Raw genomic sequence first — 25,529 nt, forward strand, 5'->3', positions numbered from 1 at the left:
TTACAAATCCACTTAACCACACTGTCATCCCACACTCTTCCATCTTAGCCATAAGGGCTCAGGAAACAAATCCTCATCTGATCACAAGTGGTCAGACAATAAAGAATGGAATAATGACTCAATAACACTGGAGCCCCAGTTTTGACTAGACAGAACACTGTGGTTTTATTTTTGGCATATGTGATCCACAGCTGAGCCTACCCATGACACCCGGGTAGTGTCTGTCCATCTGTCTGTGCCAGAGTGAGTCTGAGCACTAGGCAATCAAGAAGCACAGAAAGGGATGGACCAACATCAGCTGTGATAGAGCCAGACCACAATTCAAATAGTTCCAGAGCAGAGTATATCCCCTAACAGATCTCTGGAACTCAGGATTAAATGAACCATAAGATGAGGAGTAACTTTTAGAAATCCTCACAGGTTCTCCAAGGCAGAAAGTGCTAGCCAAATACAAAGCAGCTAACTCTGATCCTTCTTTGTAAAAATCATAAAACTAAATTTTTATAAAAATATAACTACTGAACAAGACTCAGAATAGCAAAGAAGCCATATAAATGTAGTTATTACCTTATTAAACAGACCAGAACTACCCAAAGTGTGTTCAGCAGAACAACAGCTCCCCAGTGTGTTAATAAGTTTCTTTAAAAAACAAAACAACAAAAAAAGGATTCCATGATAAAATGAGTTTAGGGAACACTAGTTTAAAGAAAACCAAGCAGGATTCTTTGCTGCAGGACTTCTCAGAGTTTTTATAGACTGACATGTGTTGCTTATCTTTAAGATGAGAATGTAAGAAGCTGCATTTCCCAAACTTTTTGGTTCCTGACTTCTTCCTCCAAGGAGTATTTCAAAAGCCCAGTACTCTGCAGGCTTATTAGTAAAGATATGAGTTGGGCACTAACTGCCTATGGGGCACCAAGGCTAGCAATTCTCATCAGCTCTTAACCTCAGCCTGCCATATGGAGACCTTCCGCATCCAAGACCCAACCCAGAGATGTATCCAGACTGAGGGCTGCTTCCTACAGTTGGGGAAACTACATAGGGGAAAGTCTGGTTTCTGCTGATACAGTCAGGCTGGATCAAAAGACTGAACCCAAAGAGGGACTTTTTAAATTCTGGAATCCAAAAATTAGCTACATGGCTTTATTATTTTTTTCTTTTCTTCTCTCAGAGCTTCTAAATCATCATTTAAGAGCATGCAAATCCTGTGCTCAGTGATTACAAATTAGAAGATCCCAAGTACATTAAACATTCTGGATGAATTGTCATAAGAACTAAACCAAACATATTTCAGTCACTTTAATATGGAGAAAGTTCTCAGTGGGACTTTCAGGAAGCCTCAAACATCTCAGATCTTCTATCAGCTCCAAAGAAGATGCCAAGTTGTTTTAAATAACAATCTGAAATCCGTAAAACAGGTTTAAGGACTAAAAAACTGAGAATAAAAAGTTGACATTTTGGTGCATTATCCATACCACTAACACCAGAACTCAGTTCTATTCTGCAGAAAATAATATTCAGGATAAAGTTTAATCTCTGGAAAATACAACACAAAAAAACCTGTTTGAGAGATTTATAAAAGGTAGAGGTGAGACTCACTTCCAAAAAGGGATCAGGAGTGTACCCACAATTAGGTATTAAAAACATATATGTGCCAACAATTTATTTAGCAACTATAAATGGAAGGTGCTTTTCTATTTCTTTTAAAGAAAAATGACAGCCTTTAAGAATTTACTTTAATTCTGAAGAAAAAAAAAATCAGCAAGTACCTAGTTAAACTTTCACAAGCAAAATTTAAAGAGTCCAACCAAAAGAAAGTCTTTCTAATTGTTTTGATTTCTTGACTTACATTAAATCTAGCAAGTTTACAAGCCTGAGTTTTCCAAAGATCCAATGGTCTTTCTTTAATACACTAGAATTGGAAAGGCCCTCCTCAGTAAAAGCCCCACTGAGTGAGCCTCAGCTGCAAGAATTTGCTAATAAAAGTGTCTCCAGCATTTTGCTTTATAGCACCACTGTGAATTGCCACATTTGAGAGAGAGAGAGGAGAGAGCACTCTTGGCTAGAAAATTAGCTGTGTTGGCTCTGCCTGGATTAAGGTTACCAACAAGGACTACAAAGGGGACACGTCATGGCTCCATCCACACCTTCTCCTATCATGTCTGCTTGGGGAGAATACGCCACATCCACAGCTTTATGTATGTTCCTTACCTCAATTTCCTCTCTTCACATTCACTCTTGAATCCATTAGCTTCACCCCCCACAACTCACCACTGATTCTAGCCAAGGTCACCAACAATCTCCAAGCTGCAAATCTAATGGTGACTTTTTAGTCCCTCTAATAAGACAACAGCAGCACTTAACACCTTTGATCACTTTCCGCCCCCTGAAAACTTTTACCCCATGGCTCCAGGGGTGGTCTGGGTGTTCATTCCATGTCACAGGTAGCTTCTTGTTGGTCAGCTTACAGCCCCACCTCATCTCCTGGCCTCCCATCATCGCTGTGTGCCAAGGCTCCATCCCTGAACACCCTCCTCTTCCGACACTCACTTCCTCGATATTTTCCTTAGTTTCCTTCCTTAAATACTGTTGATGTGCAAAGGGCTCGCAAATTAACATCTCCAACAAAAGCTCAATCAAGAACTCACCCCCAGCCTCACACCTGACTGATGGCCTTCCCCTCAAACCTGCTCATGGCGGTTTCCTCCTCCTCAGCAAGAAGCAACCTCATCCTTTCAGCTGCGTAGTCCACACACCAGAGTCTGCACTGACTTTTTTCTTTCTCTTCCCACATTTTGAACCCATCAGCAATTCTGACTCTGCCCATCTCTGCTGGTGCAAGCCTGGCCCAGCCATAGTGTTCTCCCCTCTGGATGATTTCAGAAGCCTGCAAAGTGGTCTCCCTACTGCTAGGTTTGTCCCCCTACAGCCTATTCTCCACATGAGAGCCAAAATGATCCCATTTAAAAAGAAAGTCAGGGGCTGGGGTGTAGGTAAGGGGCAAAGTGCCTACCTAGTATGCACAGGGCCCTGGGTTCCATCCCGGTATTGCGAAACAAATAAAATAAATCAAAGTCAGCCCTTCTCATTCATCTTCTTAAAATACTCAAAGCCTTCCCAAGCCATTCAGAATGAAGCTTCAAATTCTTTTAGTGGGTTAAATGCCTTTCACATTCTGATCATCCCTTCTCTTATTCGCTTCCACTCGGTACAACTCTGTATTAGTTTCCCATGGTTACTCTAACAAACTACCAAACTTAGCAGATTAAAACAACAGAGATTTTCTCTCACCGTGCTGGAGGCCAGAAGCCTAAAATCAAGGTGGTGGCTGCATTCTTCCTGGAGGGGAAATACGTTTCTTATCTTTCCCAACTTCTAGAAGCCATTTATATTCCTTAGCTTGAGACCCCTTCCTTCATCTTCAAAGCCAACAGCATGTTCTCTCTTCTCTGACTTCATGCCTTGTAAGTACATTAAGCCCACCTGGGTAACTCAAGATAATTTCCCACCTCATCTAAAGAGCCTTCACTTAATCCCATTTGCCAAGGCCCTTTACCATGGAAGCACATTCACAGAGTCCAGGGAGGAGGACATGAACATATCTGGAAATCCATTACACAGCACACCACAACCCAGCCACTCTGACCTTCCTGCCATCCATCACGTACCACAGGCTCTGCTTCAAGAGAAACTCAGCTGCTTCTGCCTCAGGGCCTCTGTCAGAGACCTGCAGGGTTTCCTTGCCCCCCTGTCTGGTCTTTGTTCAAAGGTCACCTTCTCTACTAAGGCTTCCCTGGCCCCTTAAAAGTGCAACATCGCCTCGCTGCCTTGTTCTCCTACCCTGCATGTATCTCCACCTATACACTCTCTATTTAATGAGGTGTCTATTCATTTAATCTAAGCTCTCTGAAAAGGAGGGGTTTTATTGGTGCTGTTCACTGCTCTGCTTGCTGTCTAGAATGGCCCCTGGCACATACTAAATCCTTGGTATGTAATCAAATGAGATGTAAGAATAATTCCAACTTTTAAGGATTGCTTTCATTTTCAAAGGTCATATAGACGGCTCAGTTCCTAACATGGTTGCCCTCAACAGGTTCTGGCGTTCTCACTCACAACCATTCTCTGGCTTTCTGCTTTTATTATTTTCTTCGTCGACTTTCTAATTATGGAAAAATTCAAACACACAAAAGTCAAGTGAACAGAGTAAAGAACTCCCAAGTAGCTAGTATTCAGTTGGATGACTATCAATACTTTGCCATTCTTGTTCCCTCCAGTTCTAGATCTACTTTCTAGAGTTTTTTGCCTTTTCCTGAACCCCTGCTTTAAGAAGGCAGCCACTGCAACCACGTGAATTAAAAGTGCTTGGGTCTTGGACATACAGGGGACCTTCCACATATCTCCCTGAAAGACAAGTCTGGCAGAAAAGTGGAAATTAAGAACTGAGGGAACCCTGCCAGCAAGTGCAGATCTGCAGAATCATTTCTGCCACGAGAATCAATGCAGCCTCATTTGGCTATGGATTCCTGACTGTCAACACTAAGATTAGAATGTTTTAGCTGTAAACAACGCAGAACTTAGTTGCTCCTATGTGGACATCTGGTAAGATCATGAGATCACATTTTCCTTGAAACTTGAAATATTAATCTAATATATTGAGCTTTAGTTCTAGAATAATTTATTTTGCCATCAGCTACTTCGTCCTCACCAATTTTATCATATTCTTTAGTTTTTCACCTCTATCTTCTCCTCCTTCCCTTTGTTGCTTTATGTCCATTTTTCAGTCCTTTACATGAAAAACAAGACATCGTTGCCTACACAGCTAAATTTCTAAGTATTACACCTCAGGAAATACACACAACTAAAATATATCTTTTGAAAAACTGAAAAAAAAAGCAGACAAAACTTCAGAGATGGAGAACCAATCAGTGGTTGACAGGGATTAGTGGAGGGAACAGAATTTTAAGGTCAGGGTAGTTATAAAAGGATAGCACAAGAAATCCATATGATTATACAGACTGCAGTGGTGGTCACATGAATTTACACTTGTGATAAATCACACAGTATTAAAATAAAAAATAAGCACATGTAAACCCGGTGCAATCTGAATAAGTTTTGTGGACTGTCCCAATGTCAAATTCCTGGTTTGATATCACTCTATAATCATGCAACATATTACCAATGGAAAAAAATAGAAGGTACTTTTTCTTTTGCAACATCTCATGAATTTATAATAATTTTAAAAGTTCTTAAAAATGAACATTGGTAAATACCTAAGAAGCCAACCCTACTCAGTTCCACCAGGGGTGGTGCTACATGTCTGATATCCTATTACTCAGAAGGCTGAAGTTGGAGAATCCTAAGTTTGAGGTTAGTCTGGGCAAAATAGTGAGCCTCTGTCTCAAATATAAAAATAAAAAAGGGCTGGGATGTAGCTCAGTGGCAGGGCACTTGCCTTGCATACATAAGGCCCACAGTTCAAACTCCAATACTGCCAAAAAGTAAAAGAAAAAAAAAAAATTACCCATGTTGTAATGTAACAGCAAACTTACTTTTTTCATAAAAACCAAACAATTTCATAATTCTGAAACTGACAACTCTGTCACTGTTATCCAGTTTACAATACTATCTTTTAATGTGCCAAGAATCCTGTGTACATGAAAAAGGATGAAAATTATAAGTACCAAAATCACAAAGCTGTTCAATGATGGGTCTGTGAATGACTTTGCTTACTAATAGCCACACTGTGTTGCAGGGTGAAACTGTCCCCGAGACACTAGTCCCTCGAGGGTTAGGCAGTGATAACAAGGAGCTAGAGAGGCCAGCATCAGAAGTGCACAAGGGTCACCAACCCAGGCAGCAGGGCTTCAGTTCTGGAAACATAAAGCCTTTCAGAGCAGGAGGAGGCGGGGATGTGGAAAGGAAGCAAAGTCAAAAATCAGTTCTCCAGCAGAGTCTGTAGCATAATTAAATCTCAAAAGGCCTCCTAGTAAGGATTCCTTACTGTTAGTCAGTTACCAATTTGGCATTAAGATCTAAGCAAACAGGTTTTCTCCAAGGGCATACACATAGTTCATGATGCCAATTCCACATAACTGGTCCCATTTCATTAAAATCCCAAGGTGCCTAGATTCAGAGGAAAAAGACAGGAAGACGAGACAGAGTAAGCACCCCCCCCCCAAAACAAAAATCATAAAGCAGCAGGACATTCCATCCAACTGAACAACTTTTCCTCTGTTTCAAAAATAAAAACACCATAAGAAACAAATAAAAATGCTACTTAAATTTATTACTTTGTAGTTTATTTTAATGATTGAAGACAAAGCCAATTCTACAAACTACTGCATGTCCATCATTATCGTCTCCCAAAGCTCTATAAAAATCCTGGCTACACGTATCGCAGCTAACTTAGTCACTGCACATTAAAGGGGCCCTGTTTAAGAATATTTTCTATTCTTATACACGTGCCCTAAAACTAGGCTAACATCAAAAAACAAATTCAACTGGCCAAAGAAGGAAGAATTCTGGTGGACAATTGGACCACTGTGTTGCAAATTACACTGTTCACACCTGCAGGATAAGCTCACCAGCATAACCAATCTACCCTGAAATGCAGCTCCACTGTACCAAAAGGGGGATCTCTTCTTCCACTAGATCCTATCTTTCACTGATAAACTCTTTGGATGAGAAAATCAGCAGCAGATGTGAAAGCCACATGGCTTTCTATAAAGCGGGAAAGCAAAAAGCAATGTTAAAAGGAATGATTCCTTAAACAGCAGCTCACTATCAAGAATGAAGATTTTATCATCTAATGCTGACTTTGTGTAAAGCAGCAGCTATTAGACCCTGTTCCAAGCACTTGAGCTAACAGCATCAGGCTCAAATCCAGGAGTTGGACTCTTTTAGCTACACTCTTGTTTTCAACTCTTGGGAGCAGGGCCAACGTGTAAAGTTAGAATATAACAAATCAAATTATCAAGGGGGAAGAAGACAATATAGGTACTCTTACCTAATGCAACTGATGGCTCTGGGCACGGTTCACACTTCAGCACCTTTTTTGAGCTTCAGCTTTAAATAATCGTTTTCCATCGTTTCCTAAAGACACACACTACACATCCAAAAATATTTGCCAACAGCTCCAGTGAAGTTATACTGCAACAAACTGGAAATCCTCTCAAACTCATACTTAAGTAGAAAAATAACTGATTAAGCAAAATGTGTCATTAAAAACCATAAACTCTCTAAATTGTCCTGTATCATGTGTTACTTCACCTAACTACCAACAACATAGTAAGTTCTAGAGTCCAAATCCAGCCTTCACTACTATCAAACTGCTTTAATATCCTGGAACTCACATTCTTGGGGTGCTTTGGATTTTAGCACACAGTCTTCTTACTGCTCAATTTTACCAAATCTTTCCACCTAGAAAATGTATTATAGAACCTAAGGATGGAAATGGCAACCACTAAACAAAGTAATTTTTTGGCAGTTAAGGAGAAAGGACATGCCAACATCTTCTAGGGAACATGGCTGTCCAACAAAAGCAAATGATCTGCAATCATACATGCTTAAGAAAAACCAATGAAAATCCATAAATGTGATACACATGAACAAAATGAAGGACAAAATTCATATGATCATCTCAATAATACAAAAAAAAGCATAACAAAATCCAACATCTTTTTATGATAAAAATTCTCAAGAAATTAGGTATAGAAGGAATACACCTCAGTACAATAACAGACAAACCCACAACTAGCATCACACTCAACAGTAAAAAGTTGAGGGATTTCCCTCTGATACCAGGAACAAGTCAAGGATGCCCACACTTGCACTCAATAGGGCTGGATGTCCTAAGCAGAGCAAGAAGGCAAGAAAAAGAAGACACCCAAATCGGAAGGGAAGAGGTTTCCTTGTCCGTTTACCCACAGTATGATCTTTCATGTACAGAAAAACCTAAAGACTCTAACTAAAACACCATCAGAACTAATAAAAGGATTCAGTAAAGCTCTAGGATACAAAATCAACTTACAAAAATCAGTAGCTTTTGTGTTGTGTTAACAAGGAACTGTCCAAAAAAGAAATAAAGAATAATCCCATTCATAATAGCTACAAAAAAAGCAAAATACTTAGGAATAAATTCCACCAGGAAGATTAAAGACTGAAAACTATAGAAACTGAAGGAGATAAATAAATGGAAAGATATCCTGTGTTCATAGATCAGAACAATTAATGTTGTTAAAAGATCCATTCTACTCAAGGTACTCTACAAATTCAATGCAATCCCCCTCAAAATTTCAAAGACATTTTTCACAGGAAAAAAAATATATATACAAAAAGTGGAACCATGAAAGACCCTGAGTAAACAAAGCAATCTTGAGCCAAAAGAAAAATAATGGAGGCATCACACTACCTGCCCTAAGAACATACCACAAAAGCCAGGCACAGTGGCAGCCAGCCTCAGCAGCTTAGAGAGGTTCTAAGTAACTCAGTGAGACCCTGTCTCGCAATAAAAAGTAAAAAGGGCTGGGGATATGGCTCAGTGGTTAAGCAGCCCTGGTACTGTACACACACACACACACACACACCACAAAGCTACAGTAATTGAAACAGTATGGTACAAGCATTAAAAACAGATACACAGACCAACAAAACAGAACAGAGAGCCCAGAAATAAACCCCTGCATTTACACTTAACTGGTTTTCACACGATGGGGAAAAGAGTCTAATGATTCACACTGGGAAGACTGAATATCTACATATGGAACAATGAAATTAGGATCTCATACTCGCATACAAAATCAACTCAATAGGGATTAAAGTCTTAAATGTAAGACCTGAAATGATAAAACTACTAGAAGAAAACTGGAGAAGAGTTACATGATACCCAGGCAGGCAATGATTTTTTTGGGTATGACCCAAAAGAACAGCCAACAAAAGCAAAAAGATAAACAGAATTAGAACTAAAAAGCTTCTGCCCAGCAAAGAAAACAATCAACAGAATGAACAGACAAACCCCTATGGTATAAGAGAAAATATCTGCAGATCACACATCTAATAGACTATCCAAAACATCTACGGACCTCGATAATCAGAGAACAAATAATCCGATTAAAAAAAAAAAAAGCACAATACTTGAATCGACATCTCCCAAAGATAGACAAGTGGTTAACAGGAATATAAACATCACTAATCATGAGAGAAATGCAAATTAAAACCCAAGGAGACATTACCTTGCACTGTCAGAATAGCTATTATCAAAAAAGCAAAAGCAGGGCTGGGGAGATAGCTCAGTTGGTACAGTGCTTGCCTCGCAAGCACAAGGCCCTGGGTTCAATCCCCAACACCGCAAAAAAAAAAAAAAAAAAAAGGCAGCAAATGCTGGAGAGGATGTGAAGAAAAGGGAAGCCTCCAACACCACTGGTGAGAATATAAATTAGTATAGAAAATTGGCAGTTTCTTCCAAACAGCAAAACTACAACTATTACATGATCCAGTTGTTCCGCTGCTGGGTATAAATCCAAAGGAAAGAAAATCAGTACGTAGAAGAGACAGCTGCACTCCTGTGTTCACTGCAGCATATTCACAAGTGAGGACGGAATGAGCAGACGACTGGATAAGGAAAATGCGGTGCATGTGCACAATGGAACTGTATTCAACCTTAAAAGAAGAAAATCCTTCTATTTGTGACATGAATATGTCAAAGGGCATTATGTTCAATGAAATAAGCGAGGCCTAGAAAGACAAATACCACATGATCTCACATATATTTAGAATCTAAAAAAGATGAATTCCTAGTAAATTCTGCTGCTAGAGACAAGACAGGGGTTGCAAGCAGGGATCCAGAAGTTGGGGAGATACTGGTCAAAGGATATAAATGTCAGAAAAGAGGAATAAGTTTAAGAAATCTACAAGAGATCTATCATACACCATGATGCCTATAGTTAATAACAATGTATTGTATATTTGAAAAGCCCTAGAGAACACATTTGAAATGTTCTCACCACAAAATAACAGGTATGTTATACATAATGATACATATGGCAATTAGCTTGACTGAGCCATTCCACAATGTACAGATTGTACAAAATAAATACAATGTTTATCAATTGAAAAGATGAATTTAAAAGGATAAAGAAAAATCAATTATATAACTCTTAGCCAAAACAATGCCAACAACAGAACAATTTTAGTGGCATAAACACTTGCCTCTCAAAGTGTGGCCAAAGCTAACTGATGACACCTGGTTACAAATGTAGACTATCAGGCCCCTCCCCAGACCTCCTTAATCCAAATATGTGTACTACAGACACTGCCCCGTGATGCATGCACACAATGAAACTTGGCTGAGATGATATCTCCCAGCAATTCACTCCCTGGCATATGCCCCAGAGCCAGCATTGATGGGTGACACTGATCTTCAATTCCCTGAGGGGTCTTAGTTTTCACACACCTCTACCTCACCGAGTGGGATGCTGGTGCTTACAAAGGGCAATTTGGACTATATGCCTAAAACATGACTTCACTGCTCTGTCCCAGGACTGACCCTCAGCTCCCACCCTAACAAATGACCTGATTTAATCAAGGGCTCACATCTTTGCACTAAAAACTGTGAGCACATTAACAGCACAGGCTAGCTCAATAAAGGCTGAGCCCAGAATTGCCAGCCTTGAGCTCAGTGCCACAGGTCAGTCGTAACTTAGACTGCAGGGAGAAGAGCGCTCTTGAGCTGACAGTCACAGAAAGACAAACACCAAGTGGTGATGTGCAACAGAGTCCTTTAAGGTCAAGGCTGCCTTCCTTCAGCAAAGTTGCTGTGCAGTTCACTGATCCTGTAAGGTTTGTGACTCTATAAGGTGAGTTTCTGTCAGCCAGGGGCTTCCTACACTTTAACCACACATTGAAGAAAATGTGAACATCTGTTTAATGACAGCTTACCTGTGCACACCTTCCTAGTTCTTTCCTGTCCAGATACTGAAATATATTGATTGCCAATTCATAAGGCAGTTGGATATCAAAGAAGGGCACATCGTCCATTTCATTCTGATGAGAAAAAAAGAAACAAGATTATGATTCTGAGATTTGAAAATAACTCACACTTTCAGGTTTTTTAAGTTACCAGAGATACTCTTAGGTGGTGACAAGAGAAATAAGGCTGTTTCCCAGAAGGTAAGTGCTCTATTTCACAAAGAAGTCATAGAACTAACTCAGAACTTGCCAGCCATTCTCAATTCTCTGACTCCCACAAACCTACCCTCCTCACATACATTTGCAAAATCCACGCAATTTCCCATAATGCTCTAAAAAGGAGAAACAGAGGTGCTATGTCCTGGGATACACTACAGGAACAGTTGCAAAGGTTTGTGGAAAGCCTCCTGCCTTCTAAGGAAAAGTGAGTAGCAGGTGCCCAGGAAGGTGAGCCTGGAAGTCAGGGAAGCCACCCCTCCTCCCAAGGCAACTGCTACCCCCCCCCAAACCTCAGAGGGGGTGCGCGCCCACAGCTGGAGAAATGCTGACCTGGGTCACTAAGGCGTTTTCGAAACAGGAAAAGAATAGGGCAGTGACCATGAGCAAAAAGTAAACAAGAACAACCCTGCTCTGCACAGAGAGGACATCGAGAGGTTTCCAAATGCTCCTGGGCTTATGCTGGCTAACCTGAGGGAGCCAGTGCAAACAAAGCAGTTCTTCTTCAGTGTCATTCACTAATGCAGAGAAATGAGAGCTCACCAGCCTTTGGGTAAGCAATTAGAGATGAGGTAACAGCTTCAGCTGGAGATAAGGCTGTCATGACGACCCTGGTGGCACAAAGCAATACGCGCGAGAAACAGGAAAAAGCCAAGTGTGCATGTGTGCCCCTCTGCCTGTTCCCAAATCCACCTGCCAAAGCTCACTGTGGCATGGTATGTGCCTTGCAAAGCTAGGAAAAGCTGTGTTCTTTGTCCCAGCAGAACTCGCTTAATAAAATTCATTTTTAATAAGCTTTGGCTGACATCAGTGACTTATTGGTTGCCGGCAAATTGTTAATTCACCACTCAAATATAACATTTTTATGTATTGTGAGACTGCAGTCTCAAAATAGAAAAGAGTCTCAGCATTGTTAATGGAATGTGAGAGCTAATTTAGACCCTACCACGATTCAGAATAAAGATTGTTTTGGAATTGTATTTCTACTCATCTAAGAGTCTCAGGGCTAAGGAAACTCTGGAGCATAAGGAAATGTGGTGTTCAACTGCAAAAACAGAGCAAGGCAAAGCATGAGGGCCAAAAAAGCTCTCTAGAGGAAAAAGAGTGAGAGCTGACGGTCCTCTGTGGACAAAGAAGGAACAGAATGTTAAATCAGGAGAGAAATGCTGGCCACAGACAAAAACAGGAAAAAATCTGCAAGGGTAATTGGAAGGCACAGGGTCTTTGCCTAGGAAAATAATGGAAAGTCATTGGTCTCACATCAGGCGAGGTCCCCTCCCGCAACTAACTGGCTTCATGCATCCCAGATACAACTGGAGTCCCCCACCACCCATGGTGGGGAGCCACAGCCGGTCGGGAAAGCACACACAAAACACACACCCCTGGACTTCCTCCTGTTCTCCCCTTGGATTATTCTGACTGTGATGAAGTAGAAAGGCCTAGTTTTCCCACTTGGTAAAGAAACAAGAGAAAAATGTTCCTTATCCTCATACATGCAGAAAAGGTGAAGGAAAAGCCCCCATTGTTCAAACTGAAGTCTCCTTTAGTAACTTGCCAGGCCTTGCTTCTTCAGCAGGTCCTATTCGGAACACTCCACAGCCTCGTTTCTGGACCTGATATTCTGACGAGGCATGAGACATCATCATCTTTGTTTTTATTCTGGTGCAGAAAAGTCACACTTTTTGTGGCTGGAGCTTCTGCCTTATGCCCCTACAGCTGGCCTATTTGCTATCCTCATCCTGAAAGACAGCCCCTCTATCCTAGCATAAGCCCAACCCTGCTGTGGTCCTTTGTAATCCCAACCAAGATCATCTCTGGGATGCAGCATGGCCTTGGAGGTTCAGAGCAGATTTCAACTGGTGATAAAGCTGGTTGTTACTTTACTAGTCAAGCCAGCAGTCAAACTGCATCTGAACTTCCTCACCTGTAAAACAGACACAGTATAACCACACTATGAACATGTACCACAATCAAAATGAGATAATACATGGAAAGAGCTTGGCACCCAATAAATGACTATGAATACTGCTATTCTCTTTCCTTGAGGACCTTTGTTTCTTCAACAAACAGGTGTCCCCCTCCCATGACACTCCCAAACCAGCTTGTTTACCTGTTATGTTACTGTCATACTATAAGCAGAAGACAATCAATTAGAGGAGTAGCAAAAGGCTGGCAAAGCAGAGGTCAGGTTACTCAGGAGTCTGAACACAAAGTATGCATACAATAGGGATTCTCCGAGAGGACTTTCTAAAACCATCAACTTTAAAAGGGCAATTGCCCCTTAAGACTCAGGAAAGCTTTGCTCTGGTGCACACTGGAGGAAAAGGATGCACTCCCCAGGCTGCAGGTGACCAGGAAGTAGTGTTAAGGCCACCACACAGACGATCAGTCAGATGCTGCACTGGTCTGTTAATGCAGCACACTGGTCTGTGATGGATCATTTCTAAGTCCTGGAGAGCAACCACTGTTTCCAAAGCACTACATTGTAATTCTGTAAATACCAACATTCCAAACTTTTTAAAAATCCCTGTGCTGTTAGAATTACGTCTAAACTCTAAAACTATTGATCATCAATCCAAAACAGATCAAATCCCAGACTTTCATGCAAATAACTTTCCCTGTTGCTTTACTGACTGTAGAACAGTAGGAGGAAAAAAGAAACCAATATAGGAAGATCCACATCTTAAGAAATATGTAGCTGGGTGGGGTGGCACACACCTGCAATCCCAGTTACTCAGAAGGCTGAAACAGGAGGATCACAAGTTCAAAGCCAACCTGGGCAACTTAGACCATGTTTTAAAAAAAAAAAAAAAAAAAGAAAGAAAGAAAAAGAAAAAAGAAAGAAAGGAAGGAAGGAAGGAAGGAAGGAAGGAAGGAAGGAAGGAAGGAAGGAAGGAAGGAAGGAGGGAAGGAGGAAAGGAGGAAGGAAGGAAGGAAGGAAGGAAGGAAGGAGGGAAGGAAGGAAGGAAGGAAGGAAGGAAGGAAGGAAGGAAGGAAGGAAGGAAGGAAGGAAGGAAGGAAGGAAGGAAGGAAGGAAGGAAGGAAGGAAAAAGAAAAAAGAAAAAAAAAAGGCTGGGGATAAAGCTCAGTGGTAGATCTAGCACGTGTTGGGTCCTGGGTTTGATTCCCCAATACAGAAAAAGAAATATGTAAACCCACAAGGTCAGAAGATCAAATGTTGAAGCTTCACACTGCACAAGACATTCATTCAATGGCTCTTGTGGGGGATGCTGCGATTCCCCCTTCAGATGTGAGACCCTCGTTCTCCCTGGTGAAAGTGCTGCCTGCCAGTGGTTCATGGCTGAGTCCTTCCCAGACACTGCCCTCGGCCAAAGAAACATCTCCTCTGGAGGGCAGTCTGCATCTGCTGACTAGTCAGTGCCTGTACACAAAGGCCTGGCCCCATTGCCTCGAAGCTGGACCCCTCTTAAAGACCAAGCCACCAAACCACCTACAGGAAACAGCTCAGTCTTTTTTTTTTTTTTTTCCAAAGCAAAAGAAATGACCCAAGGTGGTCTTATGTCCAATACATCCCCAAGGTTCCTGTGTACAATTCCAGAGACATTAATCTACGTAACCTACTTCCCACTCAAGGAGGTATACTGGAAGGCAGGTGAGAATAATGTCATTATACCAGCCTACTAGAGTAGACTAAAGGTTAAGTAAATGATTCATAAACCTCTGTTATTATTAGTAACATACCACTTGGGAAACAAGATTGAGTTATGAGCATGTGGTTGAAAACAACTCTTATAGTGTGCATGACTTAACAAGGACAGGAAGCCACGTCCTGGACCAAAGCTGTAGCCCTGTAACCACGGAAATTCTCCTAGCTGTAGCAGGGGATCTGAAGCACTCAGACTAGTGCTTCCCACAGTTCGTAGATGTAAATAAAAAATACTACTTGCTCCTAGTGTGCAGAGAAATTCCTTGTTATCTAAAAGATAACTATCACACTACCACCTAGACTACTATGAAGCACACACCACCCGAAGAGTTTTGAGCCACATTGTCAGCTTGGTATCTATTCTGACTTAAAAACATGAAAATGGACAACTCTGCATTTCAGAAAATATTCTAAGAAGTAAGAAATTAAAGATATTGGAGGGCTGGGGATACAGCTCAGTGGTAGAGTGCTTATCTACCGCATTCAAGGCCCTGGGTTCAATTTCCAGCACCGAAGAAAAAAAAAGACATTGAAATTATTAATATAGGAGAACTAGTCACCCTATAAAAAAATCAATGTGACTACACTGATAATGTAATACACTAATAATTGTGCACTAGTTTAAGAGCTCCCGTCAATGTGAGACTGGCCAAATTTATGCTCTACAGACTATAGAACGGCTCTAGAATACCAATAAATTCAAATTAACATTCCTTCAAATTTAAGGAAAAATGTCTTTTTGATAAAATACAACCTTTTTTTAATGCTTTAACCAATGGTTTATTCTCTTACCATTCTTGGTGACTCTTGTCCTATATTACACATCAAAATAACCCATAGAGGTGTTTTCTGTTTTGAATGCAAAGAACCCACCCAGAACTACCGCCCCAAAATTTCAGGAATGGTGCTCAAGCGTTGCTTTCTCAGGGGTTCCTCATGCACATTAAAACCACAGCCCCAAATCATAGCAAATTACAGTCAGTCTACCCCCTTTCCCAAACAAGGGGAACACAGGCACACACAAGGGTAATGTTACTTTGTTAATTTAAGGTCAGCCAGTACCAGATCTTCCCAAAGTCTACTGAGCTTACTCCAAAAATGCTGAGAGAAATTGCAAAGAGATCCGTCCCCAGGGAGGCTGATCTGCACCCTATGTGCTAATGTAAGACTGATTCTGTAAATGGATTGGTTTTGGGACTTACTGTTAGAAATTTAATCTGTCTGCTCCTGTTTAAAGAAAGAAGGGATAATTACTAAGAGCCAAATCAGTACAAAGTGAAGAAACTGACTTAAGGTTTTTGTTCTCAATGTATATCTCCAGGGCAAACAATAGGAAGCACTCTCTAGGTGGTGTTCTGAGAATCTGAGAAAAGAAAGCACTTCAGGTTGGAATAAGAGATTTGCAATAACATTTCTACTAAATCTGTGATGGAAAGGAGACTGTTTTCAAGAGGAGTTTATCTCGACTCTCCACGTAACACAAAAGCTGAGCACGATAGACCTCGCAATCTCAATCAGAAGGAATGGAGGCGTTCCAGTTTCACCTGTGTCTTCTTTAAGCAGAAAAAAATTAGCTGATGGAAGGTGTCTGAAACACTTTCAAAATAAATAGGCAGGCATTTTGTCTTAAAAATGCATATTCTTACATACACAAAGAATTTCTGAAGTACACCAAAATGTGAACTGCAATAGCCTGAGTAATGACATTACAGATTTTTTTTTCTTCTTTCATTCTTCTAAAGTTCCTAAATATTTCTATAGTAGCATGCTGTACATTTTGAAAGTAGGATAATTCATGTTCAAAATATGATCTGAATTCAGGGACATGCCCAGCGCGGGGGGAGGGGAGGTGCTGTTAGCAAATGTATAAGGGCAACCGCACTCAAAGAGCTAAAATCTTTTATAGTGATAAATCATCGTCATGTAAAGCAGAATAAATACACAAGACTACAAGAGGCAATATAGATAGTTCCCTAAGGTATTCCACAGTTCATTAGTAAGTCAGCTATTTAGAACTTAGAAATCATTTCTCCAAAGAAACAATGCTATAAAGAGAGGTTAAGCTCCCAAGCAGTCCACGAAAAGCCAATTTATCTCTTAACATTGAACCTAATGCCCATGCCTAGCTGTAAGAGCAAAAGGTATGCGATAAATGTCTGCTGATTACATGTGCAAACAACCAACTATATCGCCAAATCTAACCAGACATGGTAGATGAACAAAAAATGTCTGCAATTTATTTTTTAAAACGGGAGTAGGCTTTCCCACTCTGAGACACATTCTCATTCACCACCTACTGGTATGACTTCCCCGGGCACTCTGGCAAGGGAGGGAGGTGGAAAATGCCAATCTAAAGGATTTGGGGAATGAGTGCTGGGGGGAGTCCCAGGACACTGGTTGTGGCAGTAAAGGAAATCAGTGTGAAACTAAACACCCAGACCTCTGCTTTCCAAGCTCCCCTCCGCCCCACAGTCTACACTGGATCCCAGCTTTGGGACACAGCAAGGAGAGAGTCAGAGGGGAGGAGGAGATCAGAAGCTTCTGGTCCCAGAGTCATACTGTTCGTGGGTATGAATTTGTTTGGTGAAGTCACGCCCACCATCGGGATCAGATGTATGATTTGGGGGGACCAGTGTAAAACAAAAACATAGGTTGCTTTAGTCAAAAACAACTAAGAACTTCAAGACAACACAGAGCATTAAACTGAGCACAGGTGCCTCTGCGCGCAGGTCTTTCAGTCACTTCTGGGCTACACGACCAGGAGGCTGCTGGCTCTGGCCACTGTGAAACCTTTGCACCTGCTGTTCTCTGCCTGTGGACTCGCCTCCCCACAGCTCTGCATGCCTGCTCCCTCACCTCCTTTAGTCTTCCATGAAAAGTGACCTTCCCAAGAAAGGCCATGCTGGACGGCACCATTAGAATCACAGCCCCAACCCCACCAGCCTCACTGTAGCTCCCGTCCACTTTCTTCCCAGAGCACGTACTCCTTGACCACTACCTGTCCACTGTCTAGCTCCCTCTTTCCTGGAATGTACGCTATGAATCTTCTGTCTTGCTCCCTGAGAATAGCGCCTGGTACTAAGAAGCCACTTAATGAATATTGTGGAGTGAATGAACCCATGATGCTTCCAGTCATCGGAACCTTCCAGTGAAAACACGACCTGAGTTACAAGTTATATGTATGTATGTGTAGACTACTTCAAATGCACCAAGTAGAGACCTGCGAATTGATGGGAGATGCATGACACTGACAATAAGACTTTTTTAGTTAGAGGAGTGGAGAAATTTGAACTGGAGGGATCAGGGAAAATTAACACAGGAGACAGGAATTCAAGCTGAGCCTTAAAAGGAAGGCAAAGGGCAGTAAAGAGGAAGGGGAGTCATTCCAGGGATGCCCGTGCCCACCTCCACACCAGGAGAAAACCAGTCAGTAGCAGGGCCTGCATCTGAATGCTGGTCCATCAATATACTAGAGCCCAGGAACACGCCCAGGCTGTGCTGGCTCCATTAATGCCGTTCTCTTGGTTAGAAGAGGGGGCTCTCCAAACACAAGAACCGTACCAATTCTGTTTAATGCCCACACCCCAGCACCTAGCTGATCGATAAGTATACGGAGTCTGGATGAAGAGAAAGCAGTCCTACAGTGCTGCTCCAAACTGCCACCTAAAGTGGACATCGGTAGTGGCCGTTGTTGCCTGTCCCACATTCATTTTCTCTCTGTTCCCACTCTTAATCTGATTTAAGTGGGACTGACCCCACCCTTATCTTCAGGAGTGGGCACCAGACAATTTTAAGCAGAGACTGGCTCCAAATTGCTCACATGACCCAATCTGGACCAATAAGAACTTAGCTCGTGATTTCTGTTGCATACAACAGAAAATAGACATGCTGCTCTCCCCCTGCATTGCCAAGCAGGTAGAATGTAAAACTGCAGACGCTGGTGGCCATTTTGTCCCCAGTGGGGGAGAGACTGCTATAAGTAAAACCAACAAAAGGAAAGCAGCACTAAGAGGAGAGGTTTCCAGTCACATTACATGAACATCCAGAACAAGCACAACCACCTGGAATTTTTAGTCACATAAATCGACAGATTCCAGTTTGGGTTGTGTAAGTCAGTTTGAGTTGGGTGTTTTTGCTCTGCAGCCCAGAGATCTGATATGCCACCTAAATAAAAATGGGACGAAGTAATCATTCTCAAGGGGCTCCACTATTCTCTGAAATTTGGACCAGAGGTATCTCATTTCTTTCCTTAGTTTAACCATACATTATCAAGTGCCAATTTATATATTCCTAGCTCCTTACCTAAACAGAGATGGCTTCTAAGAGCAATTATTAAAAGCCTCATAACTCAGGTGTGGTGGCACACACCTGTAATTCCAGCTATTAAGGAGGCTCACAAGTTCAAGGTCAGCCTAGACTGTGTCTCAAAATAAAAAGGATGGTGGAGATAGCTCAGTAGTAGAGAGCCCCTGGGTTCAATTCCAAGTACTTGCAGAGAGAGAAAGAAGATCAGGCTCAGGAGGAGTTATTTCTAAATTTCATTCCAGCTGTGCTTGTCCATCAAAGGTTCTGGCCTATTTCGAGCCAGACAACACTCCAAGGGTATTCAACTGCTCAACAAAAGGCAACTCAACTTTTGGTTGATAACTTAGTTGCTTTCACTCTAATGATGATACCAAAGACTGAATGGTGGAAAATGCCAATCTAAAGGATTTGGGGAATGAGTGCTGGGGGGAGTCCCAGGACACTGGTTGTGGCAGTAAAGGAAATCAGTGTGAAACTAAACAGCCAGACCTCTGCTAACCAAACCACAACAGGATGCACTAGTAGAAGTCAGTTGCTGAAGGTTAGGGGAGTGGGTTACCAGATTTTTCTTTCTCTTTCAGGACAGTTACATCAGTCTCTGGCAACAGTTTCTGGGAAGTACCAATGGAACATAATCTTCCTTCTCAGGAGTCAACCAAAGGCCACACAATGTGTCCTACGAAGGCACATGGCAAAGACAGATCCAGCCAGTCAGATTTGGTTTAACCTGCAGCATTAGTACCTAAGACGTTACTACTTTGTTGTATTGGCTACCAACAATTACAACTGGAAGAGCTGGTCAGATAGATTATTACAGTAACAGCCCCGCATCTATGCAAGTCTCCCTGTATCCAAGTACTTAAGTCCACACTGATGCTGGGCTTGGCCATATGACTTGCTTTGGCCAACGTGGTAATGACCTAGGCAGAGACATCAAAAGCACTTGAGTTTACCCTCTTGCTGCTATAATAACTCTGAGAAGGCCCACGAGGGGTTAAAGTGATGGACGACAAGCCTCATAACCCACACACACACTGTCAACAACTAGCCAACTCCCAAAAGTAAGCTGCCTAGGTGACCAGCAGCTAACCTCAGATGTATGAATGAGCCCACCCACATTCAACCCAAACTGCCACCCTTCAAACAAAACAATTAGCTAAATAAAGTTGTTTTAAGCCAACTTTTTGTTTTTTAATGCAAGAAAAAGTGAGAAAGTTCACATAATACTACATTATTTCCAATTATAAAAAGCAATCTAAAGACCTTCCAACACTAGGAGCCCAATCCACCAGCTGGGCAGCGGCTAACACCCTTAGCCCAGTCATAACATGTGCTTTAAGTTTATCACTCTATCATCTCACCCCCACTGAGGTCAATTCAGTTGCCTTGTGGCATCTCAGCTGGGAGTTATTTTATTTATGGTAAAGAAAGTTAAATACTATCTTCCACATATCCAAGTTACTATCAAAAACGAGAAGCCAGTACAACTACTTCAGAAAAGGTTGTCACCTGTATACCTTATGACCCAGTAATTCCGCTCCTTGGTGAATACTAGAAACCATACACAAAAGATGTGCAAAATGTTCATAGCAGTACTATTCCCAATAGCCCCAAGCTGGCTCTTAACAAACTAGTTATCAATAATACCCATCAACAGTAGCATGAATAAGTAAAATGTGGGATATTCACAGAGATCGATCTCATAATGCTATCCACAAGAACCCAGGCATAAGAGTAGATGCAGTATGATTCCACTTAAATGTAGTTCAAATGTGGTGTAGAAGTCAGGTGACTTCCACTTAAATGTAGTTCAAATGTGGTGTAGAAGTCAGGTGAGAGGTTACCCTGAGGCAGAAGAGAACACGGAGGCGGGAGATGCTCCTGTCAGGCTAGGGATGCTGTTCTGTAATCTGCCTGCTGCTTACAGGCATACGAACACTCTTCAAAATGCATCAAGCTGTGCAGTTATGATTTGTTAATTCGTACACTTCAAAGTGTGATTTAAAAAAAAAAACTTTTAAAAGTGAAAAAAACAAAATGGAGAGCCATATTTCAAGAAAGATAATTCCTACCCTGATATGTTTAATGTCAGCTGCCACCATGAAACAAATCTTACCAAATTATGGTAGAATCTGGAAAAAATACACAACAAAACGACTGAAAAAAAAAAACACTGCTAGGGGAAAAAAAGGATTGAAGAAGTAATATCTAGCCTGCTTCACTCAGTTACCTTAACTGTCTGGCCCCTATGGGGTGTGGAGCTCCCAGTCACTGATACAGGAATCTAAGCTTTTTCTGTAAATCTTAACATCAGTCCTCAGACCAAAGATACTGGATGGGTTTACTGACCCTTAAAAGCCAAGGTACTTTCCTAATGCTTAGGTTCCAAGTGGGGTTGAAAAGGCCACCGAAGAGGGTTACTGGGAGAACTGAATGAAGTCTCTTAAACCTTAAGACAGCACCAAAAACCAGGACTGGGGATGTGGTATGGTGGTCAAGTGTCCCTGAGTTCAATCCCTAGTACCATAAAAAAAAGCACCAAGGAGACAGTGCACAAGAGGGTAATGAACAATTGCTTCTTTGTAGCGATGTTACTGATGACTGTGAAGTATTTTTAAAAATGAAAGATGCCCCAACTTTGGAGGCTGCTCATAGCAGAGCCTCACCTAATGTGGTGACTAAGAAGGGAACAGAGAAGCCCACCAGGTCCCATTCCAGGGAGTTAGACCAGGCTTAAACTTAGATTCTGATGTGCCCCTGGATCCTCCCAGAAGCAGGGTCCTTCCTTCTTAGGATACTTATCTCTCCACTATTCTTGGAACCACTATCTATAACTATTAGAGCTGGAAAGTCTTAAGAATCCGGATTTAAGTCCAAAGGAAGAACAATATTTCAAATGTGCCTGATCATTCTAATCATCATATTTGGGACACTATTCCCTGGCTACTGATTCAACAGGAGGACCCAGAACCTGTATTTCAACAAGGCCTCAGGCAATCCTTAAGCAAACTCAAATTTAACCTGGTGAAATTTAGAAGTCAAAAGGGTGCAACGCCCATATCCCCACAGATGGGGAGGCTGAGTCAGGAGAATAACAAGTCAGCCTCAGCAACTTAGCAAGTGGCTAAGCAATTCATTGAGAATCTGTCTCTAAATAAAATACAAAACAGGGCTGGGGATGTGGCTCAGTGGTTGAGTGGCTCTAAGTTCAATCCCTGGTTACCCCCACCCCCCCACAAAAAAGACCTTGATCTAAATTCAATCTCCAGAATATGTCAGCTGGGCAACCCTGGGCAAATCACAGAAAAATTTAAGTCTCTTCATTTGTAAAAGGAGAGTTAATATCTACCGCACAGGATTGTTGTATTACAATTACGGCAGAGGGGCTGGGGTTGTGGCTTAGTGGTGGAGCGCTTGTCTAGCATGTGTGAGGCACTGGTTCAATTTTCAGCACCACATATAAATGAATAAAAAAATAAAGATCTATCAACATCTAAAAACATAAAAATAAATAAAATTAAGGCAGAGCACAGAAACAGACCCTTGTTTAAAAAAACAAGTTATTAATGTTATTTGAATAAAACTACACACTACATAAAAATAAGCCACTTCGGTTTTTGAAACAACTCCCACTACATAATGATTCCCAAATGGAAAGCTGTAGAAGTTTTTGGTGTTTTTTTTTAACCTCATGTAAATCAAACTATTAAAGTTAATGCCTCTCCCAATTCTTAACCTGGGAGCCATGGGTAAGTGCCAGGTGACCTTGACTCTATCACTTGGTCAAAGAGGTCATTTTTACGATGGGCTTCCAGATTCTCCAAAGGATCCATGCCCTCTCAAAATGACCTCCATCCTAATGATACTGCCTAAAGGATTCTTCCTCCTCCTACCCCTTTTTCTGCTTTAATTTTTTTAAGTTAGAAAAAAAATACAGTATACAGAGAAAAGCTAAAAGGAATTCTTTCCTATCCATATCCTAGACCCTCTTTCTCCAAAAACCACCTTTGTTAAAGAATTTGGTTATGCAACTTCTTCAGTTATCAAACTCATTGACATTTTGGACCCATAATTTTTTTGTGGGTCTATCCCCTGCATTGCAAGATGTTTACGAGCCAACACTGCATGCCCAGTAACTTGCAGGCACATAAGCGCCGAAGCACCCCAAAATGTCTGAGGACACTGACAAATCTGGGGGACAAAACAGCTCCGGGGTGGGAACTACTTCTTCCAGGGACACCCTATGCACGCACGAACATAGGTGTGCACACGACTACTCTTTTTTATTTTTTCCAATTGGTGGCCCACAGAGAAAGTTGCTTTCCAACTCATTGAGCCGTTTGTTCGGAGGCGGGGGCCGGCCCGGGCCTCGGCAGGAGGCGACCGCCACTCACCAGGTCGCGGATGAGCTGATCCACCAGCTGCTCCCCGCCGCCCGCACCTTCGCGGACCGGAGGGGAGCGGGAACGGCTCGCCGCGTCCTGCCTCTCGGCCCGGGTCGCCCGTACCGCCGGGGGCCGCCCTGCGCCCTCCAGGAGGCCCTGAGCCAGCGCCAGGTACCCCGAGGCCTGCTCGCCGCGCCCGGGAGCCACGTCGGCCCGCCGCGGCCGCCGCTCGGCAGCCTCGGGTCGCCGCCGCTTCCTCTGCGCCTGGGCCTGCGCCAGCTCCTCCTGCCAGCACCGACGGAACTCCTCCAGGCTGTGGTCGTCCATTGCGCTGCTCCGTACCCTCCTGAACCTCCGCGTCGCCCTCAGCGCCGCCAGGTGCCACGGGACAGTCCCTCCACGGGAAGTGTCCGCCGCAGCCGGAAACCCGTGCGGCTGCGGCTCTTAGGTTCCGGGAGGCTGTCACACCCCTGCCACGCCCCTGCCACGCCCCTGCCACGCCCTCGCTCTGCTCCGGGTGCACCGGCATCATGTACCTAGCTTGGGCTTTTAACTATGAATGACATTTGCCAAGGTCAGGCTTTGCGCCAAACATTTCCCTTCATTTAATAAACATGCATTAAATGACTACTTCATGCCAGACATTGAGAATTTATAACATGTAAATCTTCCCACCACCATCCCCTCAAAATCCCTGTCTTTTTTGGATTTTTTTTCCCCTGTCTTTCCTCCCGCCTTTTTTCCCCCTTTTTTTGGGTGGGAAGATTTAGAAAAATATAAATTTGAATCAGAGGGAGGTTTTATGAAGGCAAACGTAAAACCAAGTAATAAAGCGTTTGACACCGGTCGGGGATTGACGATGGAGAATAGTTGAAGTCCTCTCTAAGGAGATGTCATTTAAACTAAGAGCTAAATAAGGAGAAGAAACAGCCATGGGAATATCAGACCTCAGGAGAAATTTCCAGAAGGAACTACAACTCCAAGGGCAGTTAGGTGTAAAAGAAATATCCCACGATGTCATTCCATCTTGAAAATGCTTTGCTCTTGCTTTTTTCTCCCCACTGTGACCTAGTCAACACCTTCACATCTTCCATATGTAAAGGCACACCTCACTTGATCTTGCAACCGCTGCTAAAAAAAAAAAAAAAAAAAAAAAAAAAAAAAAAAAAAAAAAACAAGCATCTCCCCGCCATTCATTTATAGCATCCTGTATTTCTCAATAATAACAATGCAATTTTATAATTTTTTATTTGTGATTATTATTACCTCCCTTCCTTCTAGATTGACAACTCTTAACTCAGAAGCTGGTGATTAGTAGGCACTGAATAAGCATGCACTGAATGACTAGCAACCCTTTAAGATGAGTTATTGTTCTTCTCACTTTACGGATGAGGAAACCCAAGTATGAAAAATGGAGAAACTTGTCGGAAATCACATAGGTGGTAATTTGAAGAACCGGGATTCTAATTTTTTTTTTTAACTCTAGATCTTACCTGTGAATCATTAAGTCACTCAGCCCACATCCCTAAGCCAGCTAGGAACCAGCTAGCTACCTCTGGTTACCATGACTTTTCACTGTAATGTTATCAATAGCATGGATATTAACAGCCTTGGCTCCAGGGTCAGATAAACCAATCCCAGCACCCTCACTCACTCACATCCTACTCTTTCAGCACTTCCACTCCTAAGAATTTAAGAATTAATCCTAAAAGAAGAAAATTGAAGGGGATCCAAGATGGCGGACTAGAGGGAGGTTGTGTTCCTTGTCGCTCTGTAACTCTGGTTTCAAGCAGAGGATATCTGTTTCTTGGTGAGGCAGTTTTTGCTGCTTATCGATTCCCTGATGTTTACCCCGTTTGTCTGCTGTGATCGCCTGCAGTCTGACAGCATATCGACGCCTTTTTTGAGTGCAGATTGCTCACTGTCAGGTGCCCATCATCTGCCATTTGCCTGCCTCTCGCCTGTCCATCGCCTGCCTTACACCTTTCCAT

The 25,529-nt window shown here is 42.2% G+C and overlaps 1 protein-coding gene across 3 annotated transcripts in view; it reads right to left on the reverse strand.

Annotated features, from left to right (window-relative positions):
- FBXW8 (F-box and WD repeat domain containing 8) overlaps window positions 1-23,948 on the reverse strand; it is a 102,383-nt gene extending 78,435 nt beyond the window's left edge. For 2 of the 3 annotated variants that reach the window (XR_013765713.1, XM_079151013.1), the window contains exons 1-2: window positions 23,548-23,948; window positions 10,936-11,040 (exon numbers count right to left, since the gene is read on the reverse strand). Coding sequence is in view for 2 of the 3 variants with exons in the window: in XM_079151013.1 (XP_079007139.1) it covers window positions 10,936-11,040; window positions 23,548-23,865 (423 nt within the window). In the remaining variant the exon portion in view is untranslated. The remainder of the gene's footprint in view (window positions 1-10,935; window positions 11,041-23,547) is intronic. The other variant, XM_079151014.1, reaches the window with a different exon arrangement.
- Window positions 23,949-25,529: the final 1,581 nt, after the last annotated feature.

Source organism: Sciurus vulgaris (genome assembly GCF_902686455.1).
Source record: "Sciurus vulgaris genome assembly, chromosome: 8".
Classification (NCBI taxonomy): Eukaryota; Metazoa; Chordata; class Mammalia; order Rodentia; family Sciuridae; genus Sciurus; species Sciurus vulgaris.